General features: G+C 36.5%; 1 protein-coding gene across 5 annotated transcripts in view; it reads left to right on the forward strand.

Annotated features, from left to right (window-relative positions):
* LOC125683000 (kinesin-like protein KIF13B) overlaps positions 1 to 13,109 on the forward strand; it is a 143,781-nt gene that overhangs the window by 41,004 nt on the left and 89,668 nt on the right. For all 5 annotated transcript variants that reach the window (XM_048923655.2, XM_056142527.1, XM_056142528.1 and 2 more), the window contains exons 6-7: positions 8,928 to 9,114; positions 11,118 to 11,205. In XM_048923655.2, coding sequence (XP_048779612.2) covers positions 8,928 to 9,114; positions 11,118 to 11,205 — 275 coding nt within the window. The remainder of the gene's footprint in view (positions 1 to 8,927; positions 9,115 to 11,117; positions 11,206 to 13,109) is intronic.

Genomic DNA, 13,109 nt, shown 5'->3' on the forward strand with positions numbered 1-13,109 from the left:
TTGTTGTAGATGTACTATTTACATTAGGAGAGGCGTGGACATTGTTGTAGATGTAGTATTTGCATTAGGAGAGGTGTGGACATTGTTGTAGATGTAGTATTTACATTAGGAGAGGTGTGGACATTGTTGTAGATGTAGTATTTACATTAGGAGAGGCGTGGACATTGTTGTAGATGTACTATTTGCATTAGGAGAGGCGTGGACATTGTTGTAGATGTAGTATTTACATTAGGAGAGGTGTGGACATTGTTGTAGATGTACTATTTGCATTAGGAGAGGTGTGGACATTGTTGTAGATGTACTATTTGCATTAGGAGAGGCGTGGACATTGTTGTAGATGTAGTATTTACATTAGGAGAGGTGTGGACATTGTTGTAGATGTACTATTTGCATTAGGAGAGGTGTGGACATTGTTGTAGATGTAGTATTTACATTAGGAGAGGCGTGGACATTGTTGTAGATGTACTATTTGCATTAGGAAAGGCGTGGACATTGTTGTAGATGTGCTATTTACATTAGGAGAGGCGTGGACATTGTTGTAGATGTAGTATTTGCATTAGGAGAGGTGTGGACATTGTTGTAGATGTACTATTTACATTAGGAGAGGTGTGGACATTGTTGTAGATGTACTATTTACATTAGGAGAGGCGTGGACATTGTTGTAGATGTACTATTTACATTAGGAGAGGTGTGGACATTGTTGTAGGTGTAGATGTACTATTTGCATTAGGAGAGGCGTGGACATTGTTGTAGATGTACTATTTACATTAGGAGAGGCATGGACATTGTTGTAGGTGTAGATGTACTATTTGCATTAGGAGAGGCGTGGACATTGTTGTAGGTGTAGATGTACTATTTGCATTAGGAGAGGCGTGGACATTGTTGTAGATGTAGTATTTGCATTAGGAGAGGTGTGGACATTGTTGTAGATGTACTATTTACATTAGGAGGGGTGTGGACATTGTTGTAGATGTAGTATTTGCATTAGGAGAGGTGTGGACATTGTTGTAGATGTACTATTTGCATTAGGAGAGGCGTGGACATTGTTGTAGGTGTAGATGTACTATTTACATTAGAAGAGGTGTGGACATTGTTGTAGGTGTAGATGTACTATTTACATTAGGAGAGGCGTGGACATTGTTGTAGATGTACTATTTACATTAGGAGAGGTGTGGACATTGTTGTAGGTGTAGATGTACTATTTGCATTAGGAGAGGCGTGGACATTGTTGTAGATGTACTATTTACATTAGGAGAGGTGTGGACATTGTTGTAGGTGTAGATGTACTATTTGCATTAGGAGAGGCGTGGACATTGTTGTAGATGTACTATTTACATTAGGAGAGGCATGGACATTGTTGTAGGTGTAGATGTACTATTTGCATTAGGAGAGGCGTGGACATTGTTGTAGGTGTAGATGTACTATTTGCATTAGGAGAGGCGTGGACATTGTTGTAGATGTAGTATTTGCATTAGGAGAGGTGTGGACATTGTTGTAGATGTACTATTTACATTAGGAGGGGTGTGGACATTGTTGTAGATGTAGTATTTGCATTAGGAGAGGTGTGGACATTGTTGTAGATGTACTATTTGCATTAGGAGAGGCGTGGACATTGTTGTAGATGTGCTATTTACATTAGGAGAGGCGTGGACATTGTTGTAGATGTAGTATTTGCATTAGGAGAGGTGTGGACATTGTTGTAGATGTACTATTTACATTAGGAGAGGCGTGGACATTGTTGTAGATGTAGTATTTACATTAGGAGAGGCGTGGACATTGTTGTAGATGTACTATTTACATTAGGAGAGGCGTGGACATTGTTGTAGATGTGCTATTTACATTAGGAGAGGCGTGGACATTGTTGTAGATGTAGTATTTGCATTAGGAGAGGTGTGGACATTGTTGTAGATGTACTATTTACATTAGGAGAGGTGTGGACATTGTTGTAAATGTACTATTTACATTAGGAGAGGCGTGGACATTGTTGTAGATGTACTATTTACATTAGGAGAGGTGTGGACATTGTTGTAGGTGTAGATGTACTATTTGCATTAGGAGAGGCGTGGACATTGTTGTAGATGTACTATTTACATTAGGAGAGGCATGGACATTGTTGTAGGTGTAGATGTACTATTTGCATTAGGAGAGGCGTGGACATTGTTGTAGGTGTAGATGTACTATTTGCATTAGGAGAGGCGTGGACATTGTTGTAGATGTAATATTTGCATTAGGAGAGGTGTGGACATTGTTGTAGATGTACTATTTACATTAGGAGGGGTGTGGACATTGTTGTAGATGTAGTATTTGCATTAGGAGAGGTGTGGCCATTGTTGTAGATGTACTATTTGCATTAGGAGAGGCGTGGACATTGTTGTAGATGTGCTATTTACATTAGGAGAGGCGTGGACATTGTTGTAGATGTAGTATTTGCATTAGGAGAGGTGTGGACATTGTTGTAGATGTACTATTTACATTAGGAGAGGCGTGGACATTGTTGTAGATGTAGTATTTACATTAGGAGAGGCGTGGACATTGTTGTAGATGTAGTATTTGCATTAGGAGAGGCGTGGACATTGTTGTAGATGTAGATGTACTATTTGCACTAGGAGAGGTGTGGACATTGTTGTAGGTGTAGATGTACTATTTACATTAGGAGAGGCGTGGACATTGTTGTAGATGTAGTATTTACATTAGGCGAGGCGTGGACATTGTTGTAGGTGTAGATGTACTATTTACATTAGGAGAGGCGTGGACATTGTTGTAGATGTAGTATTTACATTAGGAGAGGCGTGGACATTGTTGTAGATGTACTATTTACATTTGGAGAGGCGTGGACATTGTTGTAGATGTAGTATTTGCATTAGGAGAGGCGTGGACATTGTTGTAGATGTGCTATTTACATTAGGAGAGGTGTGGACATTGTTGTAGGTGTAGATGTACTATTTGCATTAGGAGAGGTGTGGACATTGTTGTAGGTGTAGATGTACTATTTGCATTAGGAGAGGCATGGACATCGTTGTAGATGTACTATTTACATTAGGAGAGGCGTGGACATTGTTGTAGATGTAGTATTTGCATTAGGAGTGGTGTGGACATTGTTGTAGATGAACTATTTGCACTAGGAGAGGTGTGGACATTGTTGTAGGTGTAGATGTACTATTTGCACTAGGAGAGGTGTGGACATTGTTGTAGGTGTAGATGTACTATTTGAATTAGGAGAGGTGTGCACATTGTTGTAGGTGTAGATGTACTATTTGCATTAGGAGAGACGTGGACATTGTTGTAGGTGTAGATGTACTATTTACATTAGGAGAGGCGTGGACATTGTTGTAGATGTACTATTTACATTAGGAGAGGCGTGGACATTGTTGTAGATGTGCTATTTGCATTAAGAGAGGCGTGGACATTGTTGTAGGTGTAGATGTACTATTTGCATTAGGAGAGGCGTGGACATTGTTGTAGATGTACTATTTGCATTAGGAGAGGTGTGGACATTGTTGTAGATGTACTATTTACATTAGGAGAGGTGTGGACATTGTTGTAGGTGTAGATGTACTATTTACATTAGGAGAGGTGTGGACATTGTTGTAGATGTACTATTTACATTAGGAGAGGCGTGGACATTGTTGTAGGTGTAGATGTACTATTTGCATTAGGAGAGGCGTGGACATTGTTGTAGATGTACTATTTACATTAGGAGAGGCATGGACATTGTTGTAGGTGTAGATGTACTATTTACATTAGGAGAGGCGTGGACATCGTTGTAGATGTACTATTTACATTAGGAGAGGCGTGGACATTGTTGTAGATGTACTATTTACATTAGGAGAGGTGTGGACATCGTTGTAGATGTACTATTTACATTAGGAGAGGTGTGGACATTGTTGTAGGTGTAGATGTACTATTTGCATTAGGAGAGGCGTGGACATTGTTGTAGATGTACTATTTACATTAGGAGAGGCGTGGACATTGTTGTAGGTGTAGATGTACTATTTGCATTAGGAGAGGCGTGGACATTGTTGTAGATGTACTATTTGCATTAGGAGAGGTGTGGACATTGTTGTAGGTGTAGATGATGTAGATTAGATAGAGGATATACAATGTTTTATTGTCGGATATGGAATTTATTTCACTTTTTAGACAGGAGTTTTTTTGTATTATCAAAAGTGTAAAGCACAGTGAAATTGTCACAGAAAAAAAGCCTGCCTCATGACTGAAATGAATTCTGTATCCAACTTTAAAACATTCTGTTTATATTACGTTTTCTTTAGTTTTCTTTTATGTAATTCAAAATAAGATGTGGGGAATGACATCACGGGCAACATAATCACTAACTTTTGCGTTGTTTGTGTATCATACACTTTGCCAGATGGAAAATTGCATAATTATCACTTCCTATGTAAATGTCAGTTTATAGCTGTTTCTTTGTATAACTGAATGGTTAGTACATGTAAACCCAAGGTGGCACTTAACAAATATATAGAAAGAAAAGAAACACTTCAAATCGAATACAGACAAATTCATTTGTGGTTGATTCAAGATGCAACATTGTCATAGCTTTGTGGAGGCATGTCATGGCTATACATGCCTCCACATGGCTATACAGAGGCATGTCATAGCTATACAGAAGCATGTCATAGCTATACAGAGGCATGGCATAGCTATACAGAGGCATGTCATAGTTATACAGAGCCATGTCATAACTATACAGAGGCATGTCATAGCTAAACAGAGACATGTCATAACTATACAGAGGCATGTCAGAGCTAAACAGAGGCATATTATAACTATACAGAGGCATGTCATAGCTATACAGAGGCATGTCATAACTATACAGAGGCATGTCATAGCTATACAGAAGCATGTCATAGCTATACAGAGGCATGGCATAGCTATACAGAGGCATGTCATAGCTAAACAGAGACATGTCATAACTATACAGAGGCATGTCATAGCTAAACAGAGGCATGTTATAACTATACAGAGGCATGTCATAGCTATACAGAGGCATGTCATAGCTAAACAGAGACATGTCATAACTATAGAGAGGCATGTCATAACTATACAGAGACATGTCATAACTATACAGAGGCATGTCATAGCTAAACAGAGACATGTCATAACTATACAGAGGCATGTCATAGCTAAACAGAGGCATATTATAACTATACAGAGGCATGTCATAGCTATACAGAGGCATGTCATAACTATACAGAGGCATGTCATAGCTATACAGAAGCATGTCATAGCTATACAGAGGCATGTCATAGCTAAACAGAGGCATGTCATAGCTAAACAGAGACATGTCATAGCTATATAGAGGCATGTCATAACTATACAGAGGCATGTCATAGCTAAACAGAGGCATGTCATAGTTATACAGAGCCATGTCATAACTATACAGAGGCATGTCATAGCTAAACAGAGACATGTCATAACTATACAGAGGCATGTCATAGCTATACAGAGGCATGTCATAACTATACAGAGGCATGTCATAGCTATACAGAAGCATGTCATAGCTATACAGAGGCATGGTATAGCTATACAGAGGCATGTCATAGCTAAACAGAGGCATATTATAACTATACAGAGGCATGTCATAACTATACAGAGGCATGTCATAGCTATACAGAAGCATGTCATAGCTATACAGAGGCATGGCATAGCTATACAGAGGCATGTCATAGCTAAACAGAGACATGTAATAGCTATACAGAGGCATGACATACCTAAACAGAGACATGTCATAGCTATACAGAGATGTGGCATACCTAAACAGAGGCATGTCATAGCTATACAGAGGCATGTCATACCTAAACAGAGATGTGTCATAGCTATACAGAGGCATGTCATAGCTATACAGAGGCATGTCATAGCTAAACAGAGACGTGTCATAGCTATACAGAGGCATGTCATAGCTAAACAGAGACATGTAATAGCTAAACAGAGGCATGACATACCTAAACAGAGACATGTCATAGCTATACAGAGACGTGGCATACCTAAACAGAGGCATGTCATAGCTATACAGAGGCATGTCATACCTAAACAGAGACATGTCATAGCTATACAGAGGCATGTCATAGCTATACAGAGGCATGTCATAGCTAAACAGAGACATGTCATAACTATACAGAGGCATGTCATAGCTAAACAGAGGCATGTTATAACTATACAGAGGCATGTCATAGCTATACAGAGGCATGTCATAGCTAAACAGAGACATGTCATAACTATAGAGAGGCATGTCATAACTATACAGAGACATGTCATAGCTATACAAAGACATGTCATAACTATAGAGAGGCATGTCATACCTATACAGAAGCATGTCATAGCTATACAGAAGCATGTCATAGCTAAACAAAGACATGTCATAACTATACAGAGGCATGTCATAGCTATACAGAGGCATGTCATAGCTAAACAGAGACATGTCATAGCTATACAGAGGCATGACATACCTAAACAGAGACATGTCATAGCTATACAGAGACGTGGCATACCTAAACAGAGGCATGTCATAGCTATTCAGAGGCATGTCATAACTATACAGAGGCATGACATACCTAAACAGAGACGTGTCATAGCTATACAGAGGTGTGTCATAGCTATACAGAGGCATGTCATAGCTATACAGAGGCATGTCATAGCTAAACAGAGACATGTCATAGCTAAACAGAGACATGTCATAGCTATACAGAGGCATGTCATACCTAAACAGAGACATGTCATAGCTATACAGAGGCAACAGAGGCATGTCATAGCTATACAGATGCATGAAATGAAAAATAAATTGAAAAAATATACTCCGGTATGCACAAAAAAAATGGAATAATGAAACTTATTTTGCATACCCCGGTATGCACAAAAAAAAATGGAATAATGAAATGTATTTTGCATGAATGATAATGCTTCCACAGTGAATGTTTCTCAGCTTTACTACTGATCAATATGGCTTTGCTATGAGAAATTTACAACTGGATACAATATTGGAAATTTTTACCTCTTTCAGAGTGAGGATTACATTGTTATAAATCGCGTTCATAGTTCATACTAAGGAAGATTTCCTATATTATGGCGTGGGTATAAATAATCCTGGACATGTTGAGATCAAATGTTCCCATGCATAATCTCACTAGCAATGATTCCAGGTACAACTCTGATTCAGTTATTTTCACTGTGAACACTAGACCGAATCATCAAGATTTATCCGTGAGATAATTTCAGTTTGGTTTGATGAGGGGGTTAGAATTGCTGTCAGAAGATTGTTATTTGTATCAGCGACATAATCTGATCTGTCCTCACACTGTGGTTTCATCATTTTTTGTAAAACACCAGTTTGTGCGGGCCAGCAAGACCATGAACTTAGATTTAAGAAAGAATAAATGGTATCTGTTTTTATGAATTTTTGTGTCAACAAAATTGTACTTTTTGGCAAAGCGATGAAATTTGATGTCCACCAAATTACTGAAGTCAATGCAGTAAAACAGAGTGCCACTCTATGTTAATCTCACACGGGTAGTATCTGTATACTATGGCATTGATTATAAATGCTTATGACTGTTAAATTAAAGGGACTGGTTCACGATTTTTGATAGAAATATTTTTCATTTTTGATGGTAAACTTTGAAAATATAACTCATTTAATATTGACAGTCAAAATTTTGACCTTCTGAATATTCAGCAAGAATGAAAGCAATATTTTAGCCTTAAATCTGTGTTATGTAAACAAAGACTCAAGTCTTTTTATGTATACAAACAAACAAGTGAAATATTGATTTTGTGATATAAAGCATCTTAATTTTGCATAGTCTCAAATTTTAACTTTTAGTTGACACATTTACCCCAAAAATGCTTGAAATGTGAAAGATATAATAAACTTAGATCGATATCCATTTCTTTTGAAAATATCGTAAACAATAACATACTGCAATCTTTGTTTACAAAACAAATGATAAACTCTCTAAAATGAGCTTCTGTGATAATGTATAACCTTAATTTTTATGTGAACTCTTTTAAACATATTAGACAGTAGATTTTGATGATTAAAAGTGAAAAAGAAAATTTTGGGGAAAATCGTGAATCAGTCCCTTTAAGGTGCTATAAACATACCCACTGAACTGAGAACTTCTAAATTTATTTGTACATAGATTGTTTGATCTCTCTATTTCCAAGACAGCTAACACAATAATAAATCATGAAAGATTTTGAATTATAGGCAGATATTCTAATATATTCTTTGCTGAAATCATATCCTGATAAAACATTCTAAAATGACTTTATTTTGATTTCAGTTTAACCACGAATGAGTGTTTCACCATTGATTAAAGTTTTACTTTTGTTTATACCTGTGTCAAAGTCTTTGACTTGTTCAGCTTTAAGTGATAGTAGAAAATTTTATTTACTTTTTACTGATAAATATACAAACAGACCTTAGGCTTATGTCATAAACTTCATGAAAATTTTTTTGTGTAAAAAGTTATCTATTATGATTAATCTTACCAAATTCATAAATATAATTCACAAGAGAGTTATCCTTCTAGGTTAAAACAATATAAAATGTACACTCTTGAATGCAAAGCATCAACTGAATTCTTTGCTTAACATTGTGTATATGTATATCTTCTCTATGTTATTTAGTGCAATATGAGAATTGAGTTGCATTGATCCTGTTTGAGGCAGTGCCATATTTTTTTTCTCTTAATATTATTGTATTGTCATGTGAAGTTAAACGTCATTTATAAAATTATTGTATTGTCATGTGAATTTAAACGTCATTTATAAAATTATTGTATTGTCATGTGAATTTAAATGTCATTTATAAAATTATTGTATTGTCAGGTGAATTTAAACGTCATTTATAAAATTATTGTATTGTCAGGTGAATTTAAACATCATTATTGTATTGTTATGTGAATTAGGTTCTGGCAAGTCATATACGATGATGGGCAGCTTGCTGAGCCAAGCCAAGGGAATCATACCACGACTCTGTGACCTCATGTTTGACCGCATCGCCCAGCTACGTAGTGACGACACCAGCTTCAAAGTGGAGGTCTCCTACATGGAGATCTATAATGAGAAAGTTCATGACCTCCTGGATCCTAAAGGGTAATTCCTGATCACTGAGCAGAATGTCACCTCTTAAGGACATAGAATCCCCCCCCCCCTCCCTCAAAAACATTGTTATTTGTTAGGGCTATTCCAGAAATAAGTACATGGGGGGGTCGGGAGGCACCTTTTGTATATACATTATGTACCAAGCACCCATAAAAAAAAATAAAAAATTACCCCATGACCTATCAAATTAATAAACTCATTTTACAATGACCCATCTAATAAAAAAAAAAACTAACCAGACCCACCACAAAAATATTTTTAAAAATGAAAACGGTACAAATCTCGCGAGGTTTTCGGGACAAACATTCTAGTCAATGACGCGGTAATGCCTGTGCGACATTGTATCACAGTAGTAATGAAGAAACAATGTCACATCAACAATCAAAGGCATCTATGGCGGGAATGTTGGAAAGATTGGGAGTCCAAACGATGCTATTATCATGAAATGGGTATGGATATGTTTTTCCACGAATCGTTCGTCTTCTAATGGAGCCCGCGCCCGGAGGCCTCTATATCACCATCACACCGACTGATAAATATAACGCATCGGTACCCTCGTATAAATCAACTAAGGTTTGCCTATTTTTATTAGAAAATGGAATACCTATTGGTTTCAAAATATTCCCAAAATCGATGCACTGTAAACTGTAATAATCTTCAGAACAGAGTTCGCCGCCATCACGTCCAAAGAGACCCTATTAAACGCGCCTCTAATTTGAAGAGTGCCGTAATGGAAAGTTATGCGCTGCAAAGAGCGACAACTCGAATAGTTCTATGTTACTTTCGATTTCGAAAGCAGCATTTCGAAAGCACGTTTTCAATTTTCCCTCCGACGTTTTGTAACCAACACGACAAGAGCGACAATAAAAATATTCTGAAAACTCAACACCCACGTAGCACAAAATAAAACAATAGAAACTACCCACTACCCATAATAAATATTTTATTAACAATCCCACCACGGACCAATTAAAATGTGAAAAAATACGACCACCCACACAAAAAAATATCATTTGCCGCCCGACCCCCCCATTTGATCATTTCTGGAACAGCCCTTATAGAATTTTGTAAAATTATTTGTAAATGTTTTGATATTGCTAAAACCCATATTTACCACAACATTTTGTAATGAAACCACCTTAAAGTTTATTTTTTGCATTATTCATAAATCCTGAAAATTCATTGGGGGAAAGAAAACCTCAAAAATTGAAATTTTTCAAAAAAGGTCTTTTTGTTGGTACATTTCATGTATTCTAAATCAATAATTTACATTGTCGTTTGTTCAAATAATAGGAAATCCTACGTAATCACAGCAAAATCCTAATACATTTGATGCATCCAAAATCTTGGGTATCCTATGACCTTAACATCAAAATACTTTTTATTTGAAATTTAAAACATGAAGATTTCAACAGATTCAATCAAGAATATTATAACTTTACATAATTTATGATCCCAGAATTTAAAGAATTATGAATATTTATATTAGAACTGCTTTTATAGATATTCTTTATGTATGAAAGGTGAAGATAACGAACAGTGATCAATCTCATAACTCTTATAAGCAATACAAAATAGAGAGTTGGGCAAACACGAACCCCTGGATATACCAGAGGTGGGATCAGATGCCTAGGAGGAGTAAGCATCCCCTGTCGACTGGTCACATTACCAGGAGCCCTATATCTTGATCAGGCAAACGGAGCCATCCGTAGTCAAAATCAGTGTGCCAAGAACGGCCTAACAATCGGTACAAAACAAGTCAGACAGCATTTGACCCAATGCGAGGTTGTATTGGTAAACTAGATCATTATAACGACCAAAGAATTTGCAAAATCTTACTTAAAACGAGACTTTGTTAAAAGTTTTTTTCCTCATTTTTCACATATGGTAAATTTAGAATTTAGAAACAGTTCTCAGGTGCAATGCAGGGTGAGAAATCATATCAAACCTATGAACATTGAGAACAATGAACATGAACTGTGTTTGGTTTGCAGGAGTAAGCAGAATCTGAAGGTTCGGGAACACAACATCTTGGGGCCGTATGTCGACGGGCTGTCCATGTTGGCTGTGGCATCATTTGAGGTACGTAGTAGTCTGTACTTCACTAATGTTTGCTTGTGTCGGTGATGTTGTGTTGCCGGTAACATTCCCTCCCATGTCATTATCAAGCTTATTGACTTCACAAAAATTGCTAGTTACCATTTTTTGAACACTTTCATTTTTGGTAGACAAACATCGATTTAAATGCGAGAAGAAATTTTGTGAAGCACTTGATATTGTATTGCTACATATTTTGATATTTTTGCTGTATATCGTATCGCGAGTGTACCTGGGGTTTTACTGAGCCGGAAGATCCTGCACTATAAAAGTTCGCGAGCTACAATGTTTCAGTTGAGATGTCTCACACCTGCTTAGGGCAGTTCCATTAAAACATATGGGGTACCCAGGGAAGGCAGTTTTTTAAAATCTATGGGTGGTTCACACTGGTGGGATATTGATTCTATGGTGGGTGGCTTTTGCACAAAAAATGCTTCTAGGGTGGTTATCAGTGAGAAAATAATCAGAACAACACACGACTGACAGAGGCAATCCGGGCGTTCAGTAAATTATGCTTGAAAGGGAATTGCATGTATTGAATACTGAAATAAAGTTAATATCAAGATGAAAAAGTATTTTTTGCTGTCAGTTGGGGGAAAATTCGGACTTGGAAATGTTTTGAATTCTTCTTTTCGAATACATCAATTTGCTTCTATAGATGCCTATAAAGCTTGATAATTTACTGGGTGGATAGGAGGGTACCAAAATCATTTCTATGGGTGGTCAATCTAATTTTCAAGCCTTTCCCCCGTCCCATGTACGTTTTACTGGAACAGCGCTTAATTATAATGATGGACATAAACACTTTGCCTGCTTCCGAAAATAACAAATACATATTTCCAAAATTAAAGTCCCATGGGGATCCGGGTTAGAATAGGTCCTCAGTACCCCTTGCTTGTCGTAAAGGTCCCGTGTCACAGCAGGTGTGGCACGATAAATATCCTTCCCTGTTCAAATGCCGTAAGTGCTGAGCATAGGCCTAAATTTTGCAGCCCTTCACCGGCAATGGTGACGTCTCCATTTGAGTGAAATATTCTCGAGAGGGACGTTAAACAATATTCAATCAATCAATTCAAAATTAAAGATAATAGAATTAGAAAAATTTGTGATAGATACGTTATTGATTGAATATCAGGAAGCATGCTTGCTCTTTGATTTTGCGTGGAGCAGACCACACAAAGACCTTGGGCGTACATATTCCCTGATAATTAGTTTTTTTTTTTTTTTTTTTTTCTCTCGCTCTTTCCTCTAAGTAAGCAGGGGAATTTTATTTAAAATCGGCACTGTGCACAAACATGAGCAAATAACATGAGCTCTACAGAGCTCTTAAACCTTATCACAGACAAACTAAAATACAAAATATCACAAAGGTAAACATGCAGAAACTCATATACATATTTACACTCATACTGTATAAATAAACAATTTAAGAAGTTAAGACATAAGCATTTACCTATACAATTTAAGCACTAAATTTATACCACAGCAATAAGAATTATTAAGAAGCACTATACTGTTAGAATTATAAAAAAGGAAAAACATAATAATGAAATAAATAATAATAAATAGCAGTTTACAAAGTATACAAAAAAAAAAAAAAAAAAAAAAGGTTTGTTGTTTTTTTGTTTTGTTTTGTTTTTATATATATATTTTTTAAACATACACACAGTATATATATACTTACATTCTGCAAAGAAACTTGTACAAAATGTTTATAAGAACTATCAGAGGTATATGTATATATTATTTTCTCTGAGAGAGAGAGAGAGAGAGAGAGAGAGATGAGTTCAGTCATTATTTAATATATTTTAAAAGGGTACATATATATTGAAATTTATAAAAAAGATAATTTTCAAACAAAAAAATAAACAACAACAGCAAACAAACAC

Source organism: Ostrea edulis, chromosome 6 (assembly GCF_947568905.1).
Source record: "Ostrea edulis chromosome 6, xbOstEdul1.1, whole genome shotgun sequence".
Classification (NCBI taxonomy): Eukaryota; Metazoa; Mollusca; class Bivalvia; order Ostreida; family Ostreidae; genus Ostrea; species Ostrea edulis.